Source organism: Athene noctua, chromosome 1 (genome assembly GCF_965140245.1).
Source record: "Athene noctua chromosome 1, bAthNoc1.hap1.1, whole genome shotgun sequence".
Classification (NCBI taxonomy): Eukaryota; Metazoa; Chordata; class Aves; order Strigiformes; family Strigidae; genus Athene; species Athene noctua.
The window spans coordinates 87388108-87415091 of record NC_134037.1 but is presented as its reverse complement, the minus strand read 5'-3'; the positions used below and the strand labels follow the sequence as shown (position 1 = coordinate 87415091).

At 38.0% G+C, this 26984-nt stretch overlaps 1 protein-coding gene across 1 annotated transcript in view; it reads right to left on the bottom strand.

Moving 5' to 3' along the window:
• Positions 1 to 6694: 6694 nt before the first annotated feature.
• Positions 6695 to 26984, bottom strand: part of CHRM3 (cholinergic receptor muscarinic 3) — a 292325-nt gene continuing 272035 nt past the window's right edge. Inside the window, exon 4 of the mRNA XM_074925456.1 lies at positions 6695 to 8550. Within this exon, the coding sequence (XP_074781557.1) occupies positions 6729 to 8550 (1822 nt within the window). The 3' untranslated portion in view covers positions 6695 to 6728. The remainder of the gene's footprint in view (positions 8551 to 26984) is intronic.

Genomic DNA, 26984 nt, shown 5'->3' with positions numbered 1-26984 from the left:
TATAATAAGGATCATAGAGGCCTGAGTGGGGTGTCAGGCTGCTATGCCAACAATGTAGTGGATGGTGACGTTTGCTTTTGGCCTACAGAGTAATTCATATGCTGAACTTTTTTGGGCAGTGTTTACATGTGTTTATTCACCCTTATGCAAGGAGGATGTTCACATCTATAAAAACTTTAAATGTCTTGGGGTTTTTGCATGCTTTCTGCCAAGTTAAATAAATTGTATAGCATGCAAAATTAGTTCTCCTCACCACAGCTGAGTTGAATGGTTTTATCACCATTTTTGGAAGACCTTCCCTGAGGCCAGCATCATACACCCCAGTTAAACTCAAGGTTTTATTGTTTACAAAAAGAGAAGGGTGAATGATCTAGACATACTGTGCATTTCCCAGTCCTACCAGGTGAATGAGGTTTTTAAAGCTTGCACAATTTCACCTGTGGGACTGGCAAATGAAAAGCATTATTCCATGCAACAGAAAGGGCAGAGCAATGGGATGGGGTGAGGGAGGGTGATAATTTTTTCCTCTCATTCCTAATGGGAGAAGTGCTGTTCTTGTTACTTTAAATAATTTGCAAGGGTGACTTGTTTTATTTTGCCTTGATATATTTATGACATTTGCCTCAAACTGTTTTAATAGTGGCTGGATTCTGGTACCTATGGTGAGAAACTCACAGTGATACATGAACGTAGGAGTTTCTCTTATATGAACTTAGAATCTACTGTTGGAAATAGAAGCCTTTATTTTCCTATTGGGCAAAGACAGAGTGATTTTGGAGTTAAATGGAGTTAAAACCTAGCGCAGTATTGATGCAACAGCTCAATAAGTGAAATATGATCATGCATTTCTAAATTTTGAGTAATGTCTGAAAAGTCAGCATGATACACTGAAAACACCACATTCAGAAATAAAGACAATGCAATTGGAAAAACATGCACTAAAGAAAGAAGTGGAAACTTCTCTTGCAGCTAAGCAGAGTAGACTTAAACACAGTTCCACTGTCCAGTTACAACTGATGAGGCATCAAAGGCTGACAATTTCAGCATGTTGATATATACGTCCATATACAGTGCTCTAGATGTGTGTGCATCTCCCTATATGTACATGCACAGTACTATGTCATACATACGCTATCCTTCTGAGACATATGTAGTGCATAGAGATGTATAAGTACAATATGCATACTACATGGTACATGTTGGAATATCCCATGAAATAAGTAGCACTTATCTTCATGTTTTCCTGTTACCTGCACTCCTTCCATTAAACAATCTCTGTCAGGGCTAACTGGAACTCCCCTGGGCCATTTTAATATTTAAAATTAAGCAGAAAATCCTCAAGCACATCTAGGAAGGTATCTGGAAATAACTGCAACAATCTTTCTTGAGAAAAAAAATTACAATCTGTATTATAATTTGAATGTACAATGTGGGTGTTGAAAAGTAGTTAAAGTCCTGAATGCCAGTATAGCACAGATAATCAGTCTGCCAGTTAAGACTGTGAAGACCTGTCAGTGCCATCAAATACTGTGATGGTCAATCTCAGCCAATTGTGGTGCCACAGTGTATGCAATGGAATAAACATAGTCTATAGTTCCAAACATCCCCATTCATACTCGTTTCCAACAAATAGCATGATTGGATTATCTAGCCCTGTCTGCTTACTTTAAAAGCTGAAGTACAAAAGTATCAGACATTACAAATCAGTATTTTCCCCAATATCTGCCTGCAAGCTCCTAAAAGGAGAAGTAGAAAAGCGCAGAACCTACAAATGATCTATGCCTGATACAAGGAAGAAAATCCTAATAAGAAAGGTTTTTTAATTCTATGAAAACCTGAATGTCATACATGCTAGCTAAGCTTCCAAATAGAAGTGCTTGGGTATCAATGGGAGTTCAGTTCATGAGACATAAAAGGCAGCCATGATTATGAACACTTCAGCTCCACAAGATGTCTGTACATACCCTTTGGGTTGTCAAGCAGTGATCTACAAATACATATCACTTTGACCTGATCCCAGAAGCAAGTGTAGTGATATTTACATGGGTAAATAAATAAAAGATAAAAGGAATATATAAAATAGAAAGCCACAGAAGCTGGAAGTAAGTTGTGAAAAGGGACAGTAGATTTACAGGGGTCAAAGAACATTCAGTTACCAAAATGAATACGTAAGTTTTTAGAAATTTTCAAACACATTAAAATACATGATGATTCATGAACTGGATGCAGTTCAGGCAAGTGGGGGCTTGGCAGAACGGCCTTATGGGCAGCTCATTCCCAGATGCTCCGAAGAAGGTCAGGCTTGGTGCAGAGCCAACATGTGGTACAGACCATTTCTGCCAATAAGGACCTGGAATATGTGGATCCTCCTTCAGTTCTTTTTGATAAGCCTTATACATCTTTAGAAAATAAGCCCTCAACACTACAACTGCTGGAGCTAGTAATGTGTCTTCTGATAGTCTAAGAGCAGATTAACTTTGCATAGCAATATTTTGAAAGGAAAGAAAAAAGCCATAATACCAAGACAAGCTTGTAAAGCACATTTTCTGAATCTGGGAGCCATTGGGAGGAGAAAAAGTGGAATCTCAAATATAAATTTGAATAGGGATGCATAAATAGTCAGATGGTCAAGAGGGCAAGTGAAATGCAGTTTATAAAAAACTTAGCATGATACTCTATGACTATCCCTACCATATATATGGTAGCATGATGATAACTGTGTATTCAAAATTACTGATGCTGCTGACCAGGAGAAAAAGATAAAAAAATTCCTTTTGCTTTGATGTTTGCATTCTGTAGAGGCAAACTGAGTGTACTTTGGGACTGGTATTCACTTCTTATATATAGAAGGTTGATAATGAGCGAAGACTTAGAATATTCTTGCTGAAGAAGTAAGATAATATAATAATCAAGACAGCAGAATAAGAAAGTGAAGTTGTACATAATTGAGAAAGGTCACCAACTGCCTCAGACATCTGTGTGGGTATCCTCACAAAACTTCCAGATTCCTTTAGGTCATTTATTGTTCAGGATACTTAGAACCACAGGTTTAGACCCTGGGAACTGCTTAGGCCTTTCCTATATTTGTTTAGCCTTAGAATAGTGCCATACTGATCCGCAGTTTTGTAGGAAATGTGTTATGCTGGCGCAGGATGAAATGCTTCATGCACCACCACACCTGTCCTCGGATCTTTGCATCAGACATTTCTCACAGCCTATATTGGTACAGAAGCAATAGACTTCTATTACAATTTTACATTGAGAAAGCCGAGCATATTTTGTAATGTATTCTGTATTCTTAGAGATGTTCAGAGGCTGGCAGTGATTTAGGTCTATTCTACAAAGCTTTCTCCAGACAACCCAGTGGCTCCTGTCTGGCTACTGCTTCTGATTTTTTGATCCTCTTCATATGGAGTCTAATCTTATATTATTGCAATTAATGGGGATGATGCCTGGTCTCTGAAAAGCCAGCTTTCCATGTGAGGAGTGTTAATGGGACTGAGCTGTTTGTCTGCCCTCAGAATGATGCTTTCTATCATGTTTCTGTCTTGTTTTTCCTTAAAACAGATGAAATATTACATCATTTGTACTTCTTAAAAGTAGTGCTCTGTCAGATTGTACCTTTTGGTCTTGCATTGTTCTTCTGCAACCTACCATGTGCGTCTGTGTTCATAAATAATATATCCACTTTTGCATATAGCTAAAATTTTTGTTTGTGCATGGGTTTAAAACAAACACACAGACACATAAAATACAAATTAATTTGATCCCCACTGTACTTGTAACACAGCCAAATTCTTAATATTTTATAGTGCATATTCCATTAAATAAATAATAACTAAATTGATCTATGCTACAGTATGTGTATACATACACATTTTATGATGCCTGTAAATAACATTTTAAAGCCTGTTCACACATCAAAAGACAGTTTGTTTATTTCTGTGTTAAAACAATCCAAGGGTTTAACTCCTCCTATTATGTAAACAGTGGTGACAGCTGCTTTCAAGGAAGCTTAACTTCATTAAAAATAATAGTTTCCCATTGTAAAATCAATATTAATATACCATAAATCCCCCTAATGAACTCTGGTTTCCTTACATGCTCTCACATTTTGTGTATTAGGGGCACAGCACTACTCTAGATATCAGAATAATATGGCAATATATAGAGATATAGATATATATTTAAATGTTAAAACATTAGTTAGGTCAACTTGAGTAATGAATATATTTCAAATATATGTTTTTTTCTATAAATAAAGGTCATCAATTTTCTTTGAAACATGGGTGACTTATAAGACTTAGGTTATACATGGCTACCAAACTGCTAAACCAGTTCTGGGTCTCTAGCTCGAAATGCGTTTGTGACTTATAGATGAAGCTTTAACTTTTTCATGTTTTACACTAAACTTGTACTTGCAGTAGACTTGCAATATCATTTACAAGATTAGGTAGACATTTTAAACAACTCATACAAAAGAAAGATTTGTATGTCAGGAGTATTTGTTTTAGTGACAAGAAAGCTAGGTATACTCTATTCATTTCTCAAGCAGACCTTCATGAATCACTTTAAAAGGACACTACAGCTGAAGACTGAAGAGCAATATTTATCAACATTAAATAAAACATTTGGTGAAGTATGTATAAATATTTCTTCATATGAACATAACACAAAATTAAATAGTTCAGATACACAGACACCATTTAATATATTTCCACTGTTGTCAAAATCATCTGTAAACACCATCTCACACTGAATACAAAAGCAGCTTTAACATCAGTTCTGTGTTCACAACACTGATGCCCCTTTGTAAAAGAAGATATTTGTTTTCTTTTATTTTCAGCAAAATAAGAGTCTAAGCAATAAAAAAATGTTTTGGTCAGTTCAAAGGAGAATACAAAATTATCTTTCAACATGTAACTAAATCAGATTTAGAACAATAGTTTAAAGTACAATCCTTTCCCCAGGGGATCTCTTTTATAAATCATGTTTGGTGCAGACCACATCACAAATACCAGGAAATACTGGTCATGTCTAAGCTATAAATATGAAAGCCCTTTTTAAAATTTTCTTTATCAAAAATTGCCAGGTTACAAACTGGCAATATCACGTTTTTCGCAACACCGAATAACGTGGCATTAAACGGATTTAGGTGCACTTCTGATAATTTTTAAAACAGGTTCTGGAAAAGAAACACTTTTTAGTGAGCATCCTTCATGTGCAAAAATAAAGCATTTCTTTTACACAAATCCTTTGTATCTGAAGATCACCTGGGTAGACAGTGCAAGTGGGCAGGCTCCACCAAGTATAGACAGAAAATTACAACTCAAACTTTTCATTGGAAGCTGTACAGATGCTGTGCATCAAATCTGAGCTGGCTCTGAGAAGGGTGGTGCATCCACACGATGCAACTCAGGACAAGGTGTCACAGTGTCCATGCGTGCCCTGACAGCTGCGCACCTGCCTGAACATGAAATGGGGTTCCTGCTCACAGCTGCACCTGCCTGGTTCCTGAGCACCTCCCTTTGAGCACCAGCACTGTGTGGCCCAGATGTGGGGTCCTGTCATCCTACACCCTACAAAGATAACTTCATACTCTGCCCTGAATGTAGCCTTCAATTCCTTTCACCTTTGTATCTTTTAAAGAGGAGTGATCACTTTGGGGAGAGATACTCTGCTCAAGATTAAGGTTTTACTGGGCATGTGTCCCATTATAAAACTCTGTAGACTGTTAGGCTCACAGGCTATACTTTGGTTCTCTCCATCTGAAATGTGGACACCACGTTTTGCTTTCAAAGATAAACTTGAATTTGAGGTGGCAAATAATCAGATATATATTTATCATATGATTTTCTGATTTTTTTCTTTTTTTTTTTTTTTTTAATTTCACTCACATGTAATTGTGATGGGGGGCCCTGAAAAACCTAGAGCAATAGATCACCTCTTTCCTGGTATGTGTGTATTTTAGAGGTGTGAATGTATGTTATGCATACATCCACACTCACACACACATATATATAACATGAGCTGCACACATAGATACTTGGCAATCAGGAATTAGGGGTACAATTAACAATACACCAGAAGAGAAGTAGACAGGAAGCTCTACCTGGACAACAAGAAGCAATTTTGCAACCTATACAGTGTCTCAAATAATTTCATAATCCTGTTTCGCTAGCTTGCTACATCTGTATGTGATTTGAATTGAAAGTTGTTGGATTCCTTGGAAACAGAAGAGTTGGCTAGCTAGATGTGCTTACCTGAGATCCCAGAGTTGATTATAATCAGAGCTGGGCAGATCAGTAATGGGTTTATAATTGCTATACAGCTTCTTTCAAATTTGTAGGAAAACTTTATTAAGTCTTTCATTCCTTAGTAAAAACATTGAAGTTTGTTAGTTTTTGCTGAATGCAGACTTGATTTTTATATTAAACTGGATTTATTAAAAGGATACATTAGCCTGGCAGCTGCTTTCACGTCTTGATGTTTAAATGTTTGAATCAGCACCCTGGAACCACCCTCCCACCCCAGCCCATCCCTTCCCATCCTGTCCCATCCCCTTCTATCCTTTCCCATTCTGTCCCATCCTGTCCTGTACCATCCTCTCCCATCCTATGCCATGCTGTCCTGTCTCGTCCCATCCCATCCCATCATCCCATCCCATCCCATCCCATCCCATCCCATCCCGCCTTGTTAATTTTTTTAGTTGTTTAAAAAATACTATTCTATGAAGCCTCCCTAGGGATCCGCTTATGAAAAATGACGGACTGCCTTTGCTGATACTGCTGCTTGCGTCGTTTTCGTTTGTCACACTGGCACAGCAGTAGCATCTTGAAAGTGTTTCTGAATGTTTTGTTACACAGTGCATAGCACATGGGGTTCACTGTGCTATTGATGTAGCAAAGCCAGTACCCCAGGTTCCAGAAAGTTTTGGGGATACAGCTGCAAAAGGTGTTCACCAGAACCATGATGTTATATGGGGTCCAGGTAATGATGAAGGCAAACAAAATGGCACTGAGTGTCTGTGCCGCTTTCTTTTCTTTGATGAGTGACATTCGTTTTCGCTTTGTGATCTGACTTCTGGTCTTCAAGGCAAACTTTTTTGCTAGGGTAGCTTCCTTGAAGGACAAGGGCAGGGCTGCAGATGTCTTGGTCACTGATGAGATGCCATCAGAAGCTGTGGTTGTCTCTGCTGACCCTGGCTGAATTGGAAGCTTAGAAAAGCTCTTTTGGAAATTTCCACCATCCTGAACACTTTTGGGAGGGTGCAATTTTTTAGGTTTCTTTTCCTTTGATTCTGTGTCAGATTTCTGCAGTTCATCCCCTGACTCATGCAAGTCTTCTGAGGAGGGTAGTTTTGTGGAATTGAGGATGGCACTGTGACCAGGAAGCTTCAGCACAATTGAATAGATGGCTCTTGTCTCTGCAGCGATGTCTTCTTCGTCAGAGGAGGCTGAATTTTCAAGGGAGGCAGCAGCGTCATTGTTGTTCCAGCTGTCACTGCTGCTGTGCTCTTGGTCCCCCTGGTCTGTGTTGGGTTCCCAGCTCTTCATTGTGAGCCAGAAGTGGCAGCGTCTGTATTTCCTTCGGGTGGAGCGTTTCATGCTCTGCCGTTGAAGCTCGTAGCTGCTGCAGCTCCGAGAACTGCCTGTCTGGTGTACAAAGCGTGCTGCCTCTGCTTCACTGCCTGAAGCCTGTAGCCCTGCTAACTCTTTGGTGCGTTTTTCAGTCTCCTTGTAGATCCTCCAATACAAAATACTCATAATGGTGACTGGCAAGTAAAAGGCAGCTATGGCAGTGCCGAAAGTGATGATAGGTTCACTTAGAAACTGGATGAAACATTCATCAGGTGGCACAGTCCTCTCCCCAACAAAATACTGCCAGAACAAGATGGCAGGGGCCCACAGAACAAAAGAGATGATCCATGCTAAACCAATCATCACCCCAGCCCTTTTGGTTGTTCGTTTGGCTCTGTATGTAAGTGGCCTAGTGATGGAAAAATACCTGTCAAAACTTATGACAAGGAGATTCATGACAGAGGCATTACTGGCGACATAGTCAATGGAGAGCCAAAGATCACAGGCCAAGTTTCCCAAAGCCCAGTGGTCCATAATGATGTATGTGGTGTAAAGATTCATGGAAATGACACCGATGATCAAATCTGCACAGGCAAGACTCAACAAAAAGTAGTTGTTGACCGTTTTCAGTTGTTTGTTAACCTTAAATGCAACAATCACTAGGATGTTTCCTATGATGGTCACCAGTGCAAGGATCCCAGTGAGGAAAGCAATCAAAACTACTTGCCAGACAGTGTGTCCACCCAGAGGGTCTTTGCTTGTGGAATTTAGGGACATGTTTGTTGATTCCACAGTGGAGAAGGGAAAACTCTCTGTGGTCTGAGGGAAATCATAGCTGCCAATGAGTGATGCTGCTTCATCAAGGAGTCCTGATCCATGTGAATCTCTCTTCCAGAAGGAGCTCGCATTTGAAAACAGGGGCGAGGCTGAACTGTTATTTTGCATGATCATTGTGGCTCTCTGACATAGTCTGCAGCAGGGGAAAAAACAAACAAAAATCAGGTGAACAGGTGAAGATGGTAAATAGATAATCATCCTCATACCCATAAATAAAATCCATTTAGCACTGTGAAAGAAGTCTTTAAAAGCCAAGCTGCCGGTGACACTTTCCAAGTCAAACGCACACATGGTAGTACTCAGCTTACAGCTGTGATTAATCTGAGCTCTTTGTAGTAATTGCATACTGTTTCCTTTAAAACATTCAGTCACAGAAGACCAAAGTCCCAGGAGAATTTGAACTTGAAGTAGTATTAAAATGCCCCCTAACTCTAACTCTTAATTAAAACTTTCCCTGATGGATCTGCCCTAAACTCAACATCTCAACAGCCCGCTATGCTGGAGCCTTCAAAAACTAAATGTCAGACACATACAGTCAAAAGTTCTCCAGGTTTGAACCAATGCTGGTCCCCAGTGCTATCCTGGCACTTTCAAAACACAGCCCACTGCTTCCAGCCAGAGATAATGAAATGAGAAACAAAAATATTGTTCTGTATTCCTTTAAACTATAGACATGCCAGCCAGCATTGTCTCACGTGTGAAGCTACTCTAACCTGTGAGGCTGCAAAGATCTTTTTATTTTCATCTACATTTCAGCAACGTGATAAGGTACTAAAAGTTCTCATTAGCACTTTTTGCACATGCCACTATTAATTTTTCATGCACATTTTTATACTTGGACTAAGGATTTTGTACATCTAATGACTTCAAAATGTCTTTGGGGCGACACATGTTAAAATTTCTTTTGAAAATATGGTCGACAGAGTCAGGAAGAAGTGTTTGGCAGATGTATGTCAAAACAATCACTAAACACTTTAGGAAAAGAGGAAAAAAGCATGAAAGGGATTCATAATTAATCCTTTTCCCCAAGTACTTATGTAAAATAAGGACATGCTCAGAACAGAGATTTGCATTCCTTTACTTCGTTAACTTCTGTGGTCAAGTGACTAGGTTCATTGTAATAAATCAATTATATCATCAAGAAGCAAGAATCCTGATGAAAAAGTCCATCACTGACTTTATATGTTAAACAAAATATGCTGTCAAGGAGAAATGTTTGTTTGTTTTCTAACTGTGAATCCTTCCAGAGTCAATATGTTATGGCATGAGATAATGATTAGTATCACAATGCACTGGTGTTACAAAAAATATTTACTGAAAGAGAAAGTTTTGGTTTTGGTTCTTTAATTAATTTCTAAATTCTGTTTTCCCTTGAACTGTACTTGGTTTTGTTAGCAAACCTTAAGACACTGTGATTTAAAACGGTGCAGTTTCTTTGACATGTGCAGTAAACAGACCAACAATTTCTTCTTTTAGCTCATGCAAAATAAGTAACACAACCCCCCATATTTTGATATCTAGTGTGAGATATTAATTTTTCTCTTTATTAATAGGAAGACAAGGTTACAATGATACTGCCTTATTCTAATCTAGTTCAATCTACTTTTAACGCATTCATCATTGTATCACACAGGACATGAACATAATAATAACAGTAAATATTTGTCTGGGAAATCACACAGTTAAATTTAACTCTTTTCCTGACAGAAAGACTGAAAATTTGGAGCAACTCAATTTATAAAAAGAAAAAGAGTAAGATTTTTATAAAACATAAACCATCATTGATAACTGATTTTCTTAAAATCATAGTAGGTTGAAACTAAAATTATCTTTTATCAAAAGTCTTTGACATTTCAAGTTTTCTTTGTCAAGTTCATATGAAAGAAATGTGAATTTTTACATGAAATTTCAGGCAGAAATACATTCTGAAAATTTGTCAAGCTGCTGTTCTAAAATGATCAATATTTTTTACCATTTTAGTTGTTCCTTTCTAAAGAAAATCTAAATGAGCTTTTCTAACAATCTCACCATGTCTTTGCCATCTATTAGAGAAGCGGTGGGACACAACATATTTCTTGTTTCTTCCTTAAGACATACTATTTCTGATTATGTAGCTGGTGTAGCTCAGGCCACCAAGCATACAGCAACACATCCTCATTGATCCTTATCATACTGTTTCAAAGCTGAAGAAGACAAACCTGCACTGCATGAGAGAGGGAGACCCATCCCACCTACAGTAACGAATGAACTCTGCAGGAAGTCATTTGCAAGGCAAGCAGAGGTCTGGATGAGAAGCAGCTCTCTTGTTTTTCATTCATACCCCCTCAGGCATACTCATACCAACTCACTTCCTTGCCTTGACAAAAGATGATGTTCATTTACATGTCTATAAAAATGGAGATCCTGGAGATCATACTCAAAAATGACAAATGAAGGCTCAAGGAAACCCAATGTACAACAATGTTCTTCTTTGATGAAGATAGTGAAGTGGTATTCAAGTTTGGCTTGTCCCTTCCAATGGTGGGTGAAACAAAAACACAGTTCACTTGTGAGCAACCACTTCAGTAAGTGTTGACAATGTCCTTGCCAGTTGTTTATGGGCCAGGGTGGTTACTCACAGTGGGGAAAAAATCTTTGACTTGAACAAAATTGCTGGAAACCATCCTCCTTGCAATATTTTACTTAGGAGGTAGACATCTTTCCAGAGCTGTCAGTTAGGATGAGGTCAAAATCAGAATAGTATGAGAGAGATCTGAAATAATTATAGTTTCTAAATATATGCCAGAAATCATTAAAGTTATAGGGTGTAGACCTTCCTTCACTGACATTAGGGACAGAGAGCAGAGGATGAATGACAAAGCATACCCTCCAAAGACATACACTTGTAAAACCTCTACAGGGTAACAGCCATCATAGTCAAGTATTGATTGAGAAGTCTGACAGGTAAGTTGGTATGCTGCTTTTTCATAAAAAAAGTCAAGCTAGTACCTTCTAATACACAAGAAAGGACAAGGCAGACGATACTGATAAATGAAATGAAGCTTCCACTAGGACATAGAACAAAAAGCAGCATCACTTAGAAGTAATGGTAGAAATAGCGGTATTACTAAGAAATAAAAGCAGTTGATAGTTTGGTAGTATTTCTCATTTACATTGTGTAACACAATCATAAACTAACCTAAGTGTTAGCCTTGGAAGTCCAAAACAATTACCAGATAAAAGATACAAATGATATTGCAAAATTAATGTGTAAATGCTGCACTATCTATCATTAAGTCCATAAAATGATTGCAAATTCTGTTTAATTGTAGACTTTCAAATGGAGTTTCAATGTAAATTAACCAATATATCATTTTAGAAATGCTGCAGTTAAAAAGAGGCATCATGAGGAAGCCTGAGAAAACTGTACTTTAGCTGCAGTCTTTCAGACACTGAGCAAGTTCTGGAATCAAACCTTTATTTTTCAGGTCAGTCCTCCCATCCCTGGACTTCAAAGTAACTTCTCCAAGCCACTGTTTCAACAAAAACCTGCACAGTCCTTAGCAGTTCAGTAACTGAGGAAGAGGAGAGACTGAGACCAACCCACCAATAGCTCCCTTCTGTTCAGAGCAATTCTGCAAGCTGGAGCTCAGCTTTTTAAACTCCTCAGGCATTAAGAGGACCCCTAAACTCACATTGACCGGACTATTTGATAAAATGGAAGTGCTAGCAGTATTATGAGTGCAGTCTTTTGTTATTCTGGCTCTTCTACAATCTCCTGTAATCGAACCATGCAATTAAATAAAAAATGTATGACCCATATGTTCATCTGCACAGAAAAAAACTATCACTATCACCACCACCACCACCATAACATACCAGATCAGTGCAACTGGATTTTCTTCCTCTTAGGAAGTCAAAGCAAGCTAAGTTATCCATCATTTTCCAAAACCGCTATGTATTTTTTGCTTTCTCTGTAAGGAGTGCTACAGGGAAAGAGAAAGTGTCCTGGGTTCAACAAGATGACAGCGTGATCTGCAGTGCAGCTTGCCACCATCTGCCCAGCAAGCCAGGATCAAAGACAGAATGATGTGTGACCAAGTGGGAAAGCAGCCACACATAGTTTGGTAAAACAAACAGTGCAGCACAGCCTGAATGAGGCAAACTAACCAAACTGTGAAATGATTATAGGTTTATATACTAGGATAAGAGTTTACAAATCATTGGTACATATACTACATTACAATTTCAAGTCAAGCAGTAACAAAGGAAACTTTTTTTAGCCTAACAAAATATAATTACTTACCTAAGATTACTGCTACGCTGTTCACCATGGTTTGGGATTTTTTGTTCTTGTTTCTGCTTTTTACTTAGAGCTTACGAAAGGTAGAGGCCAGGGAGCACCAAAGGCAACATACACTTCTCAGCATTATTCAGGAAAGTGGAGGCCCAATACAGGCAATGGCTACACAGACACACATCCTTCCCAATGTAACTCTGCTCCCTGCACCGTTGGAGCAACTGATGTATTAGATATCCCACCAAGACCCATTGGAAGGGAAGGAGAAATCAGCTACAGAAATGGTCACTAATTTCAATAAATGGGCATAACACAGATTTAAAAGCCTGAATTTTTTGAATAGTCTAATTCATTGCACATTTCTGTAAATAGAAAGTAAAATAGAACAGTTCTGACACATTTTCACTGCATTTAATTTCTCTCTGCTTACTTCAATTTCAGAGGTTTTGTGAATACTACACATTTCAGTTTACCAAATTTTTTCCTTTCCTTAAACCTTCGTATTCACAAACACACATCCGCCATTTTTTTTTACAGAGGAGTCTATTTTCTTGCTGTCTTTAAAGGGCTCTAAGATGAATTTTCCAGGAAGTCAGAAGTCACTCTATGGGCTTGTCTATATGTGAGCTCAAAACGAGCAAGCCTTTATGATTGAAGAACTTCACATCTCATCTGTTTTCACAAACAAGAAAATTGCTTACCTTATTTTTCCATTTTCCTCTACATTGCTATTGTATATACATTAGCCTAAGCAGCAGAGAACCCCATGCAGTGAATTATAAAAACTGTTTTCTAACATAAAGAAACCGAGCCTTTGGAATGCTTAATGCAGTGACCTAAACTAGCACATAAGCTTTGTTCTAAAACTAATATTTAGTAAAATAAAAATATATATGAATCCTAAAGTTTTTCTGAAATTATTCCTAAGATTACATATACTAATATTTTTCAAATCACACAGAGCATTTTAAAAACTTGAAATGAAAAAAAAGATTTAAGTATTCATACTAGCATTCACAGTTTTAAATTTATTATATAGCAGCTCACATCACTTGCAGCTAGCGTAGCACAGTGTAAGAATCAGTGAAGAGGACCTAAGATTTACATGACTTACGTATACTGATGATTAAACATATTACCCTCAATATAATTTTGCATCTTTACAGAATGAGAATACAGAGCTATAGAAATTGATCCCATTATGAAATATCCTGGCTACCGTGTTTCACATTCACAGTAGATACAAATAACCGATATACGCTTATACTTTTATATATATGTACATATACAGATAAGAATATATACACACAAATATGTCACATATAATGAGGCAAAAGTATGTGTATATACAGCGGCAGATGAATGTATATGTATATGTCTGCTGCTATATATACACGCGTGTGTGTGTATGTGTATACGCATATGTGTATATATATATACACACACATATATCTGTGGATATATATACACATACTTTCATCACATTATCCCAAATATTGTTATAAGGAAAGACTGTATCATTCACTAATTAGCTATCAACTTGATATAGATAAAGCTCAGTCAAGCATATCCCACTAACACTTCAGCTTAAGCTCTTCCATTTTCCATCCATAAAGATGTTTTGCTTATGCTTACTGAAATTACCTAGATTTAATGTCAGTGCTTTAAAAGCACTTTTGTGACTAATGAATTAGATTTGCTTATTATTCGCTTACTGTGTTGCCGCTGTTAGTATGTGAGGTCTTGCATGAGCAAACTAGGAACTAATTTCTTTAATCATATGTGTAGTTTTCATTATTTTGGAGAGCATTTAGAGAACCTACTGCACAGCACCAAGCTACCTGATCCATCTCCCATGCTGCCTGCAGTCAGCAGAAGGAATCATCCCTCCTGGGGAGGAAAGGCAGGTAAAGGCTACCTCAAGTGTTCCTGCTGGGATGTGTAAGGACACCATGCTGGGAGCACCCGAGATTGCCCACCTGACACGGCCAGGAAATTTGGTATCTAAAGCTGGGCCATGGGAAGAGCCTCTTTTATGCCTTAATTTGACAATTAGATTTTGCCAAACATCTACCATCTCCTTCACTTGGGTTGATACGCTTACATTCACAGCACTCAGCTGTACCTGCATCATCTACTGCAGGCCTTGCTTGCTTCTGCTGTGTTTGCTTTTACAGTATTTGCTCTTCCAAACACGTTACTTCATGTAGTATGAACCCTTCACCAAAGGTTTTTATATTATGATAGAAATGTAACTTTGAATACTATTGTATTTTCATGGCCAGTGATTTCAGTGGAGACAACTGCTTATTTACACAGCTACAAAAGTAACAATAAATGCTGTGTTACTACTAGGATCAGAAAAGAAAAAAAATCTCAGACATATTGCATCTGTTGCCATTTCAAAAATCCAGATGTGTATTTCTGATCCCTTGCACTTAAAGGCTTCCATTTAAGATTAAAATTGGTACATGAACCATATAATTATTTTGCATAATTTTTCCCAAATATGCCATATATAACAAACATACATCCTAGTCTGCATAGTTAAAAGGACAGTGATTTTAACAGATACCCACATTTACTGAATAAGTGTTTCTGTGCTATTTATTATTTATTTATTCTTTAGCTTCAGTGACCCAATACTCATTCACTCTGTGACTTTTAATTTGAAAATAATCCTATCTTGAAATCCTCTAAAATTATTTCAGGGAGAAGTTTCAGAAATGAGCTACTAATCTCAGTTGTGGTATGGCCTAAGGGCAGTGAAGGTTTCTCAGGTATAGCAGCAGCAGACTTGCTGAAGGAGCGCTATTTTTCTTTCTCGGGCACATGCACTTAGTGGTTATTGTCTGAACAACTCATACAGAACAAAGTGAAACCTTCAAAAGCCTGAGCTCGGATGTGTCTAAAATTTTCAAATGCTTGAAAACCAAAGCAAATCAGGTCTTGCTTAGTTAAGATTACAGTAAACATTGACTATCAGCTCAAACAGTTCAATATACAAGGTATGTTCTTATGAAAAGAGGAAATTATTTAAATTCCAGGCAGTTTCTCTTTTAGAGAGCTGTATTAGAATTACATCCCATCTCTCTAATTAATATTAGAGGAAACAGACATGTGATCCAAAACATAGTCAGAATTACAAACGACAGCTGAGAGTTTTACTCACTTTGAGCAACCCACTGACTTCGCAGGTATCTGGGGACAGGAAGGTTTGGCTGAAGGGTTGGTTACTACTTTGAATTTAAATATGATATTAGACTGAGATGAAAGAAGAACACTAGCCATTTAATTATCTCATTTATGCGTGAGGGGTGAATATTTTTTCCTTTGATTAAAAAACTGTCCACCTTAGAGACTTCATATCAATATTTTATTATATACACTTTTTTACATAGTATTGCTTAATATTTTGTTATTTATTATAATGTTGAATTGAAATCATGATCAAAAATTGCACTGTTTACTCAGCTATCTCTTTATGAAATACTGTCCATTGACACCAGAGATCATCCTTCCAATGAGGTATTTAAAGATCACATTACAATGTCGATCATGTGAAATAAAGTAATGGGAATTCTTACAGTTAACTATATTGTCCTCCTAGATGTTGTTAAATGCTAGAATACCTTGAATAGACATGGAAAAATATCTCTAGATAGAGAGAAAAAAATTTTCAAGCCTTCTAAGTGAATTTCTCCTCTTTTACTAAAATGTCATCCTTCTCTAAAAAAAAATTTGAGCAAATTAATATCAAGAAGAGCTCGTTACCAGTGCTAGATAAAACAAGAAATTTTTACTGTGTTCATAATCAAGTCCTACTTTTTAGTGATCCTTGCCTGCATTTAGAATCTCTATTTAATGTGACTATTAGCCTTTAAGAACCTTTAGAGGGAACAACAGACCTCATTAGCAGATGTCTTTACCAGCTTTAATGAAATGGCTTTAAAGTAATCAATTGATTATGATATAAAAATAAATATGGTTTTGCTTTTGCCATTTGCTCACTGAAGCAATATATGACCAGGAAAAACTGGAAAACAGTATAAACATTTTTCAAGTATCAAGAGAAGACAGAGAGCCTGATCGCTGAGTTTTGAAAAAGCTCACCTGACACCTGACACACTTTTCTCAATTTCATTTGTCTGCAACAATAAAATGGAATGACAAAATGCTGTCAAGCTTTTAAACCAGAAAACTGAAAATCCTTTTTTTTTTTTTCTTTTTTTTTTTTCTGGATATCCCTTCCATGGAGGGAAAATAAATGGCCCAAACTAAAAAGCATAAAAAACTCAAACTACAGTTTTGATTTTCTGCCTTTTCAAAAACTATGTTCTTTGTCTTTGGAAAGTAATTTCATTTTCTGTCAACTTCCAGCTGAATCTCAAATATTTTTTTACAAATGCTGCGGAAAGCAGATCAGCTCTGCTTTATTATTTATTTACAGAAAATAATAAAAAATGTTTGTATTTATATCAAGGTCTGTCCAGACTTCATGTTTACCTGGTGTTAGGTCCTGTTATATTGAAAATCTCTAACATACATCATTTAAATGTGATAAATAGCATGACTTTAAAGTTCTCTTGAGTCTGAGAGAATCCTGAAAGGTTCTAAATTGTACTATTGCTGCCCACCACATTTTCTACTGTAACTATGGCATTGCATGCATGCGCTAAAAATGCAGACCACCTACTACTGCTTTTGTTGATGATGGACAGTTTGGGAATTTTACATAAGATGCAATAAAGTAACTTGAACAATATTAGGAAACACTCTATTAAGGGAAATTTATTGTTATTGGCTTTGGTGATTGAAATATTATTGCTACCTACTGCGGCAAAACCAACACTCCCACACTATACAGATGGTTTACTTAAAAATCTGAAAGAAAAAACCCAACTGTTGAGAGGTTTCAGCTCGAGGATAAAAAATGCTAAGAAATCGCTATTAGCTAATGAAATTTATATAGATATTTGGACACTGGAATTATTTATACAAAAAACCCAAATTTTATGAGAGAAACTTCGTGTTAGAATGTTATGGTTTTAATCACACTGTTTATTTTTTCTAAATAATGCTAAAATCATGCAGTTATAATAATGTTTTAAAGCATTTTAGTTTGGTTCCAAGTGGAAATTGGCATAGTTGGTCAGAAAATAACATTTTCAGTGTATTTATTTATGTAATTGTATTACAGAATGGAAATTCCTAACATCTGAGATTTGGGGATATCCTTTCATACTGATAATTTGATCAAAGCATAAAAGTATATGAAATGTGCTAGTGGATCTATTGTCAGGTAGGTGAAGAGCTCTGTGTGTGCCCTTTTTATAAATTATATTTCTGTAATGGAATGGTAAGCAAAATCCTACGATATAGTTGAAACGGAATATTTTTTACCTTGTTAAATAATCAGACAAAAAGGGAAAATGCTTTGTTTCAACATGTCTGGAAATATTTGTATAAATACTATGTTTCGTTATTCACTGGTATATTTTAAGTAAATTTTTCCATCTGGTTCAAAGTGTAGTTTAATACTCACTAGGTGGCGCAATAGTTATTCAGAAGCAAAAGTCTGGACTTTACAACAAAATCTTAACTTGGCTCTCATGAAGACTACGTCTTATACATGGAAATTATAACCAACCAAACAATATCTATTCTTTGATAGGGACAGCAGCTAAAAGAAATTTATGTCATCCAAATATTGGTCTGAATCAAACTAACAGCCAAATTACTGAAAACTGTTTCGTGTTGTAGCCTAATTTAACTTTATTTTTTTCCTGAAATAGACACATCTGAAAGTCCTGATGGAATTCTGTAACTTAATCACAATGGCCCATTCCAAACTCTGAGCCCCTGTACACATGCTGTCAGGAATTTGTAAGTCTCTGGGAAATCAATGCTAGCAGGCACTGAGGACTGTAATGCATGCAAGCAATTGTTCTTTACTTGGATACAGACAAGTAATTAAATAATGCTCCAATGCTATAATCTTTATTAGGGTTTGTTTACAGGGTTGGGGGGTTTTTTTGGTTGTTTGCTTTTTTGAGTTTCACAGCAAGATAAATGGAGACATGCCCAGTGAAAATAGTCCTGACAGAGAGGGAAGAGGTGCTAATGAAAAATTTGTTTTGAATTATTCTACATAAATGTGTGCTGGTAAGCCTTGTGACAGGGTCCTCTTCCTACTAGCATTTCACTGGGTTGCTTTGTATTTGTTTACTTGAATATCTGCCTTTTCTGCCTGCTTGAAATATATCTGGAGAGTTTGTAGCTTTTGAACTACAGCGTTAAAAAAAACCCCGTTCTGGTATACTATATAATACACATTCACAAAGCAGTGATCTTATTCAGTGTCCAGACTGTCCCAGAAATCAATCACAGTTGCAGAGCACAGGTTTCTTTAAGGCCCTCTTGCCTTATGGTTGTAGGAGGTATGTACTAAAGAAGACACAAGGCCAAGGAGGAAAAAGGAAGGACTCGCAATTAAGTAAATTAAATGTGAAACTCAAGTGTATTTCTAATTCTGTCACAGGGGTTTCCACACACTACAGGAAGAGCAACTTATGCAAATCTTAAAAATAACATCACCTTGCCTTCAAAGGATATGGTGAAGCTAAATTTAGTAATTCAAAGATATTCCTCGAATTTTGTATATGCATTTTTGTAAAAAGAATGATCTTGAACTATATCTTTGCAGGTTTTTGTCTGCATGTGCTTCTAAGACGTTAAAATCATTCAATCAACAAAAAAAGGACCATTTTTAAATTCAGCAACTATATATTAATCTACTACACTACATGTTTTCTACTCACTATCTAGCTAATACACTCATGGTACTCTGCACTCCCTCCTTGTTGCTGTTTCTGAGGATTCACGTATTCTGACATGGCAAATAGAAAGACATGGTGATATAATTACTTTAGCTGTAAAGGCTGCTATCTAAGTAACCGGATTTTGTTTCTAAAATAAGGTGAGGCAGACTTGTGACTGTTTGTACTTGCTCTTTCAAGCCTATAAAACCTGCATGTTGCAAACCCACTATGATCTAGGATAATCATCAAAAGTCTTAAAATCAGGAGTCCTAGCTTTGATGGGGTTGCTCAAATGACAAGTAGAATATGTTACTGCCAGGAAGGAAGTGGAAAGCTAGAAAAAATACCTCCTGCCCTGTAAGGTCAGAGGAATTTTAATGCTTGAATTAAGAACAGAGATGCACAGTGCATGTGGTTCCACCGAGTCCCATTGCCCCCCAAAAGAAGTATTAATGCTTCATTAAGTATTAAGTATTTCCTCCCATTCATCTGCCTTTATCTTCCAGCTGCTCCACTTTATGACTTGGTTTGCCAGTGAGCTGTACTTTCAGGTCTCTGTGGACCTATCTGACCGATTAGTTTTTCAGATCAGAAAAGAATTCCCTGTTGGGTTGCCATTCAGGAGGATATTTTGTTTGTTGTTTTTTTAATCTTTCTTGGCAGTCCTATAGTGACACATGAGTAAAAGCTCCTAAGACTGAGAAGTCTTAATTAGGTAAGTATCTGCAGCAATCCATGAACAAGAGACTCCAGATGAGGTAAATGGATTTTGGATTTCTGCTGGTGGACAGCAGAGCAAAGGAAAAATGGAAACCTCAGTTGCTGGTCTTAGTACCCTATTCTCCCACTTCTTGCAGGATGAAAGGTTTCCTGTAGAAAGGACAGTGTAGGCTCTGCCTCTTGTTTGCCTGCATGACCTGACAACAGCTCCCAGAGAAACTTTAAATTCAGTAGTCCCGGTCTGCAAGACTTGTGAGCTGGTTCCCTGTGTTCATAGATAAGTCTGTACTGTAGTGACATTGTGTTCTCCTAAAAAACCTGCCCTGTGGGCCAGGGGATGATGTCCTTTGGAGAGGAAGAGGTGCAGCTAGGGTTTGAACCCAGGTCTGGGGTACTAGGGGAAAAGTAAATGATTATCATAAACTGCATGTGCTTGTGAATGCTTGTGTGTTAAAAGCTCCTGGAGCCCTGCGTGAAATTTCATCATACGAACAACAACAATCTGGATGAAGATAAAAGGAACATATATTCTAAAATATACTGGAAGTAATGACAGAAGGTACAAAACTGAATAGGTAGAACGTGGTAAAAAAGTTATTGAGATGCAATCTGGTAACTCCATATGGGAACCTGAAGTCAGCATGGAAAGCAGGGAAGGCATGTAGGCAATCATTCCTTTTGGGTAAAGGATTCTCGTATCTCAACGTAGCAACAAAATCACTTGAAATAAAAAGACATTTCCATTAGTTGGACCAGCAATTCTGTCATCAGTCCCCTCTTCCTATGGTAGCCCTCATGGCTTCCTCTGTAAGAAAGTGAGGTTATTACAACCACAGCTGTAGTTAGGAGAGGAGTCCAGGTGTAACAGAGTGAAGATGTCAAGAACATCTGTGGCATGTAACCCCCTTCTAAAGAAATAAACGTGTACAGTGGTGTGTTGTTCAGAATTACGCAAGAAAAATAATTGCTTGAGAGCTGCTGGAAAAAATGCAACTATCCTAAAGAATCTAAACTTTTGTTTGACACAGTAGAAATACAAATTAAAAGAGTAGGAAGGGAAGAACAAGGGTTCTGATAATAATATCAGAATTTTACAGAGCAAGAAAAATGCAGAGTTGTTCTGGCATATATTATAAAAAAATCAGTGTCTTATTTCTCATATATGTGACAGCAAAAGTGCCAACGATGACCTTAATGAAGAGAAGGAAGAAGGCACACTGCCTCCTTGACTTTCAGGAAGCCCACACCTTGTGTTAAATAAATAAATAAAATAATAAATAAATCCCTCACCCAGTTACTTCAGTTTTACACCATTTTAGCTGAGACTGAGATCTGATCGCAGATGCTTGGTACAGTAGCATGAAGAACAGAGCTAAAAAGAGAATCAGGTTTCCAAAGAGACCAGGCGTTTCGAAGGAGCCAGTGACTTGGTGCAGCGAGCTGAGGCCAGGTGATGGCAGATAAACATGTGAACCTCTGAGTCAAGTCCTTCATCCTGCCACTCCAGCTGCTGCAGAGCAAGTGTCTGAGCAAAGCCACGGTGTTTGCTCCTGAAATAGTCCTTGCATGGAACCTCTCCGATTCAGTATCGGCTTATGAGAGAAGGGAGGCGGGGAAAACATAAACTCAGTAAAGCAAGAAGACATTAAAAATGACAGTCGAGAAAAAGAAGAGCAAGTTGTTCCCAGGCCTATCTTCACATCAGTGAACTGCTGTAGCAGAAGAAAGGCACAGATAAGCAGTGGTCCATCTGATACACTGATACCCCCAGTGATACCAGCAGGCAGCTAACAGATCCAGTCTGGTGCTGGCTGTGCTGAGAGCCCCAGCAGCTCCCTGTTACTTGGGAGGCAGTGGCTGTTGAAAGGGAGTGAGTGTACAGTATCTTAATAAACCCATTGGCACAAGAAAAATGCATTGTCTGGATTTATCTGTATGCACATGAAACACAGGAGGAGGGGGCAGGTGGAAGGAAACTTGAACTGGCTCCTCAATTGGGTCTGTGCTGAAATATGATAAGAGAGTGGAGTCCACATCCTGAATGGCTTCTTTATCTTTTTTCTTTAAGTGACATTCTTATTTTAGCGATAACTAATAATTTTCATGCGTTAGTCCAATAGTGATGTGCAAGGCATATAACTGTTATTATGAAAGTGAACATGTGAATATTGTGTTAACATTTGAAAAACCTTGGTTTTCAGGAGGTCAAAAACTGTTGCATTGTACGATTATTACCAGCAACAGCCAGTCAAGACCGAACAGTGTAGAAATCTGCCTGAGCTGCTATATTTATGCATGGCATTTCTAGCAAAGAGGGATTTTTTTGTAATCCTTGTAGCTACAAGGATCCTGCATCCTGATTTCTTCAGTGTACTTCAATTGTTCTCAGACATACAAACAAAAACCAACCACTGTTCCCTGCTTTGCTTCCCTTGGTAGTGCAGCAGAGATCAAAGTTTTTTATACACAAAACCTTCTATGTCACAAGGCCGATACCTCGATTCCTGTGTTCAGTTTTGGGCCCCTCACTACAAAAAGGACATTGAATGACTCGAGCGTGTCCAGAGAAGGGCAACGGAGCTGGTGCAGGGTCTGAAGCACAGGTCGTACGGGGAGCGGCTGAGGGAACTGGGGGTGTTTAGTCTGGAGAAGAGGAGGCTGAGGGGAGACCTCATCGCCCTCTACAGCTCCCTGAAAGGAGGTTGCAGAGAGATGGGGATGGGCCTCTTTGACCAAGTAATAAGCAATAGGACAAGAGGCATTGGCCTCAAGTTGCACCAGGGAAAATTTAAACTAGGTATTAGGAAGCATTTCTTTAGAGAGCATGTTGTTAGGCGTTGGAATGGGCTGCCGAGGGAGGTGGTGGAGTCCCCATCCCCGGAGGTGTTTAAGAGTTGGGTTGACATAGTGCTTAGGGATGTGATGTAGTTGGGAACTGTCAGTGTTAGGTTAATGGTTGGACTAGATGATCTTCGAGGTCTTTTCCAACCTAGATGATTCTGTGATTCTGTGATAAATCCCTCTTGACTCTACAGATGATGAGAAATATCAGATCAGTGGTCAGGTAAACAACATGTATCCCTAGTCTCTGAGGAATAAAGCAGTTTTTAGCAATTTATGTTTTGGCCTAAGAGAGCTTTTGATATTTCTTTTTAAAAATGTTGAAGAGAATGTTGAGGGCATAAAATACAACAAGATGCTCAAGCTCCACCAAAAACTCCCCCCAGTCTTAACTGTGTGTCAACGCTGTCTCTGCCCTAAAGGCTTATCTCCTGAGTACTGGTTATATTGCCAGTTTCACTCTGTCCAAATTATTTCAATAGTGTGAGCTCTCAAAGAAGACATATTAGGACAAAGTCACTCACATCAGGAGGATGTATTGTTTTCCCCTGTAGCACAAGAAGACTAATTTGAATTTGTAACAGTAAATTGAACTATAGCTGTGAATAGGAATGCAGGACCCGTGTCACTGTAATACAGTCCAACTAGAGGGGTCAAACAGTGACATAGTGGTGCAGTGGTATAACAGCTGGAAGCAACTTTTAAGGGGTTTTTGAACATGAGGCAGTTCAGCATCTCTGTCCTGGTCTTAGGTTGATCCATAATCAGTAGCTGATGTCTCCTTTCAGACACCAAATACTTATGCCAGAGGGATCTCTGCACAATCAAAATTAATATCTCTGGGAGACATAAAACTGGAATTTTTTATCAAACCAATGTTAGCAATTCTGAGCAGAGAGATAAGAAACAACTGCTCTGGTCCCTGAATATAGTTGGTTTAAATCAATAATGTACATTACTTAACATCATTAAAACACACACTATTAATTTATTTATGTTTTCAAGGTGCATTTGGTCTACATTAAGTCAGAACCAGTTATCATGTGTATGGGTACTTCCAATAGTGACAAACTCCATCATATAAGGTTTGAAACACTATGAGGGGGAAAAACTAAGATGTATCAGCCCAGTTATAATGGCATCTGAGGGTGGTTTTATTATCTACTTCATGTCTACACCACTGAGATGAAGGATTTAACTGAACTGCTCTATCATCAATAGAGCACACAGAAGGATTTTCTAGGTTTTTTGCTGTATTGAGATTTTACCATCAAAATGGTGGATTTCCCTGTCATTCTCAATAGTGTGTGCCAAAGATAGATTTTTAAACTGAATTCTTAAGGAAAATTAAAGCATTGGGAGTACTTATCCATAACTGAAAAGTACCTATTGACTTTGAATAGGCATTTAGCATTCAGTGTCTCTAACTTTTTCAGAAATCCTACCCTTAATCAGTAAATGTGACCCAATTTCAGGGATTCAGTTTAACTGCATTTCTACTAAAGTTAGTGATTAATTATGAATTCATACAGGAATTCTAAGATCTTGAAGGAAGTAATATTAACTAAATTATTGATAATAATATTAATTGTTGCCACAGAACTGGCAAGACTTTCAAAAGGCAAAATGTATCCACAAGGGACAGTTCTGAATTGGTCACTCTCCTATGTATTAATATTTACCTTAGCTTTTGAAATGGAGAATAGTGCTTAATTCTCACTGTAGACTGTTTTGATCTGAACTTGCTTTTCCAAATGTCTGTTTCCCCATTAATCCCTCCCGCTAATCTTTATTGCTGTTTCATGATGTTTCCAGCTGAAAATGTATCCATATTGTCAGTACCCTCCAAGCTCCAGTTTATTAGTGAATACAAATAAACTACCACTCTTTAGGATTCATGTAAACCTATCAATATTTCCGTACTGGCTCTGCTTTCAACTGCAAAAGAAATGTTCCACGTCTGCAGCTGCAGCCTATTAAAATTCAAAAATGAGGATTTTGATGGCACTTGTACATTTCTGCCCTTTCATCTGTCCTTTATCATTCATTTACTCCTAGGAGGAAGTGACTTTTCCTACCAAGGTAGAGGTAAACTCTGTCAGACAAAGGCAAAACCAAATAAAGATTCATTAGTGAACCAGAGGAAACAATTTCTGAGATGCGAAGTGTCAGCAGAAATAAGTTTCTACTGTTTCATTCCCGTGACCTTATTCAAAAAGGTGTAATGAACCACATAGCTTTTTGCTATTAGAAATAATTTTCAAATTATAGGCCCTAGATGAATCAATTTTTCACTAGAGCCTCTCTACTCATCAGTACTTGTTTTTCCTTTCATAAAAAAAGGAAAAGCTTTTCTGAGAAGCAGAAATAAAAATGTGCATTCTACTTGTAAAAATGTGAGCTGGGAAATAATAAATGATGATGTAACTGGAAATATTGTCCTTAATTCCAATGCTGCAATATTTCACACTGAGTTTATTTCAACACATTTTGTTTGTAATTTCAGCTTCTTTTTTCCATTTGAGTAATTTAGCACATTTGCAAAGCTTCTCACCCATCTTATTTTGTAATATGAAAAAAAAAAAGAAAATTAAAACTAGCCTTAATATTACTGAGATTGCAAAATTTGGCCACTGGAGGAAGACAAAGTGAAGACACATGAATACACATGTAGGCTTCCTGACATGGGCAAAGAGAAGGTCAGCTGGAACTGGGGGTGACATGTAACCCCTAATGTAGGAAGGAAAAAAGAGAGATACTGGGGTCAGAGGAGGGAAATGGAAGACATTTAAAGATCCAGCCATAATACAGTCCATAGTACAGAACAGTTTCAGGGAATGATGGGGTCATGGCTTACAGGGAGTTCACATTCAGAGATTCAGGGATTTTGTGCCTTATACAGTGCACAAAATCTCTAGAGCTAATAAAATGCTTGGGAGCCCTCATTACCCCAAGGAGATGAAAGACTGGGATTTTACTCTCTGTGTGTGCCAAAAAACCCCAGGTATGAGCAGCCAGTGCAGCAGGGTCTCAGGTGTGCAATCTGAACTCCAAGTTTCCAAGCATTAACTTCACTGTGCTTTCAGTTGGCTACAACTTATCCAGGTGCACTGCTGGGTTGGGATGCTTTGCAGTAAATATCACAAAGTCACTTCCCAGTAACAGCCCTCGCTATAGAGCAGATCAGAGTTCACTTGAGACTGCCAGTGATATTTGCAAGGTTTTTTCATTTATTCATTGAAACCTCTGTCAGAAATCAAGCCAACCAGAAGAACAAGAGATCAAACCTGGAAGCCATGAATCTGAGTAACCAAAGCTCAGCTGGCTGCGCTTAACAGTCCCTGTCTCAGAGGCAGGGAGCACCAGCCATAATCTAAAGACATAGGTGGAAAGAAAATCAGCACTGCTAACAAAATGTATGGGAATAACTGATATGCCCACACACCAAGGCAGGATTCTGGGATACCTCATTTTAGCAGTAATCGGAGAATGAATCTCAGAATCACAGAATTGTCTAGGTTGGAAAAGACGTTGAAGATCATCCAGTCCAACCATTAACCTAACACTGACAGTTCCCAACTACACCATATCCCTCAGCGCTATGTCGACCCGACTCTTGAACACCTCCAGGGATGGGGACTCCACCACCTCCCTGGGCAGCCCATTCCAATGCCTAACAACCCCTTCTGGAAAGAAATGCTTCCTAATATCCAGTCTAAACCTTCCCTGGCGCAACTTGAGGCCATTACCTCTTGTCCTATCGCTTATTACTTGGTTAAAGAGACTCATCCCCAGCTCTCTGCACCCTCCTTTCAGGTAGCTGTAGAGGGCGATGAGGTCTCCCCTCAGCCTCCTCTTCTCCAGACTAAACACCCCCAGTTCCCTCAGCCGCTCCCCGTACGACCT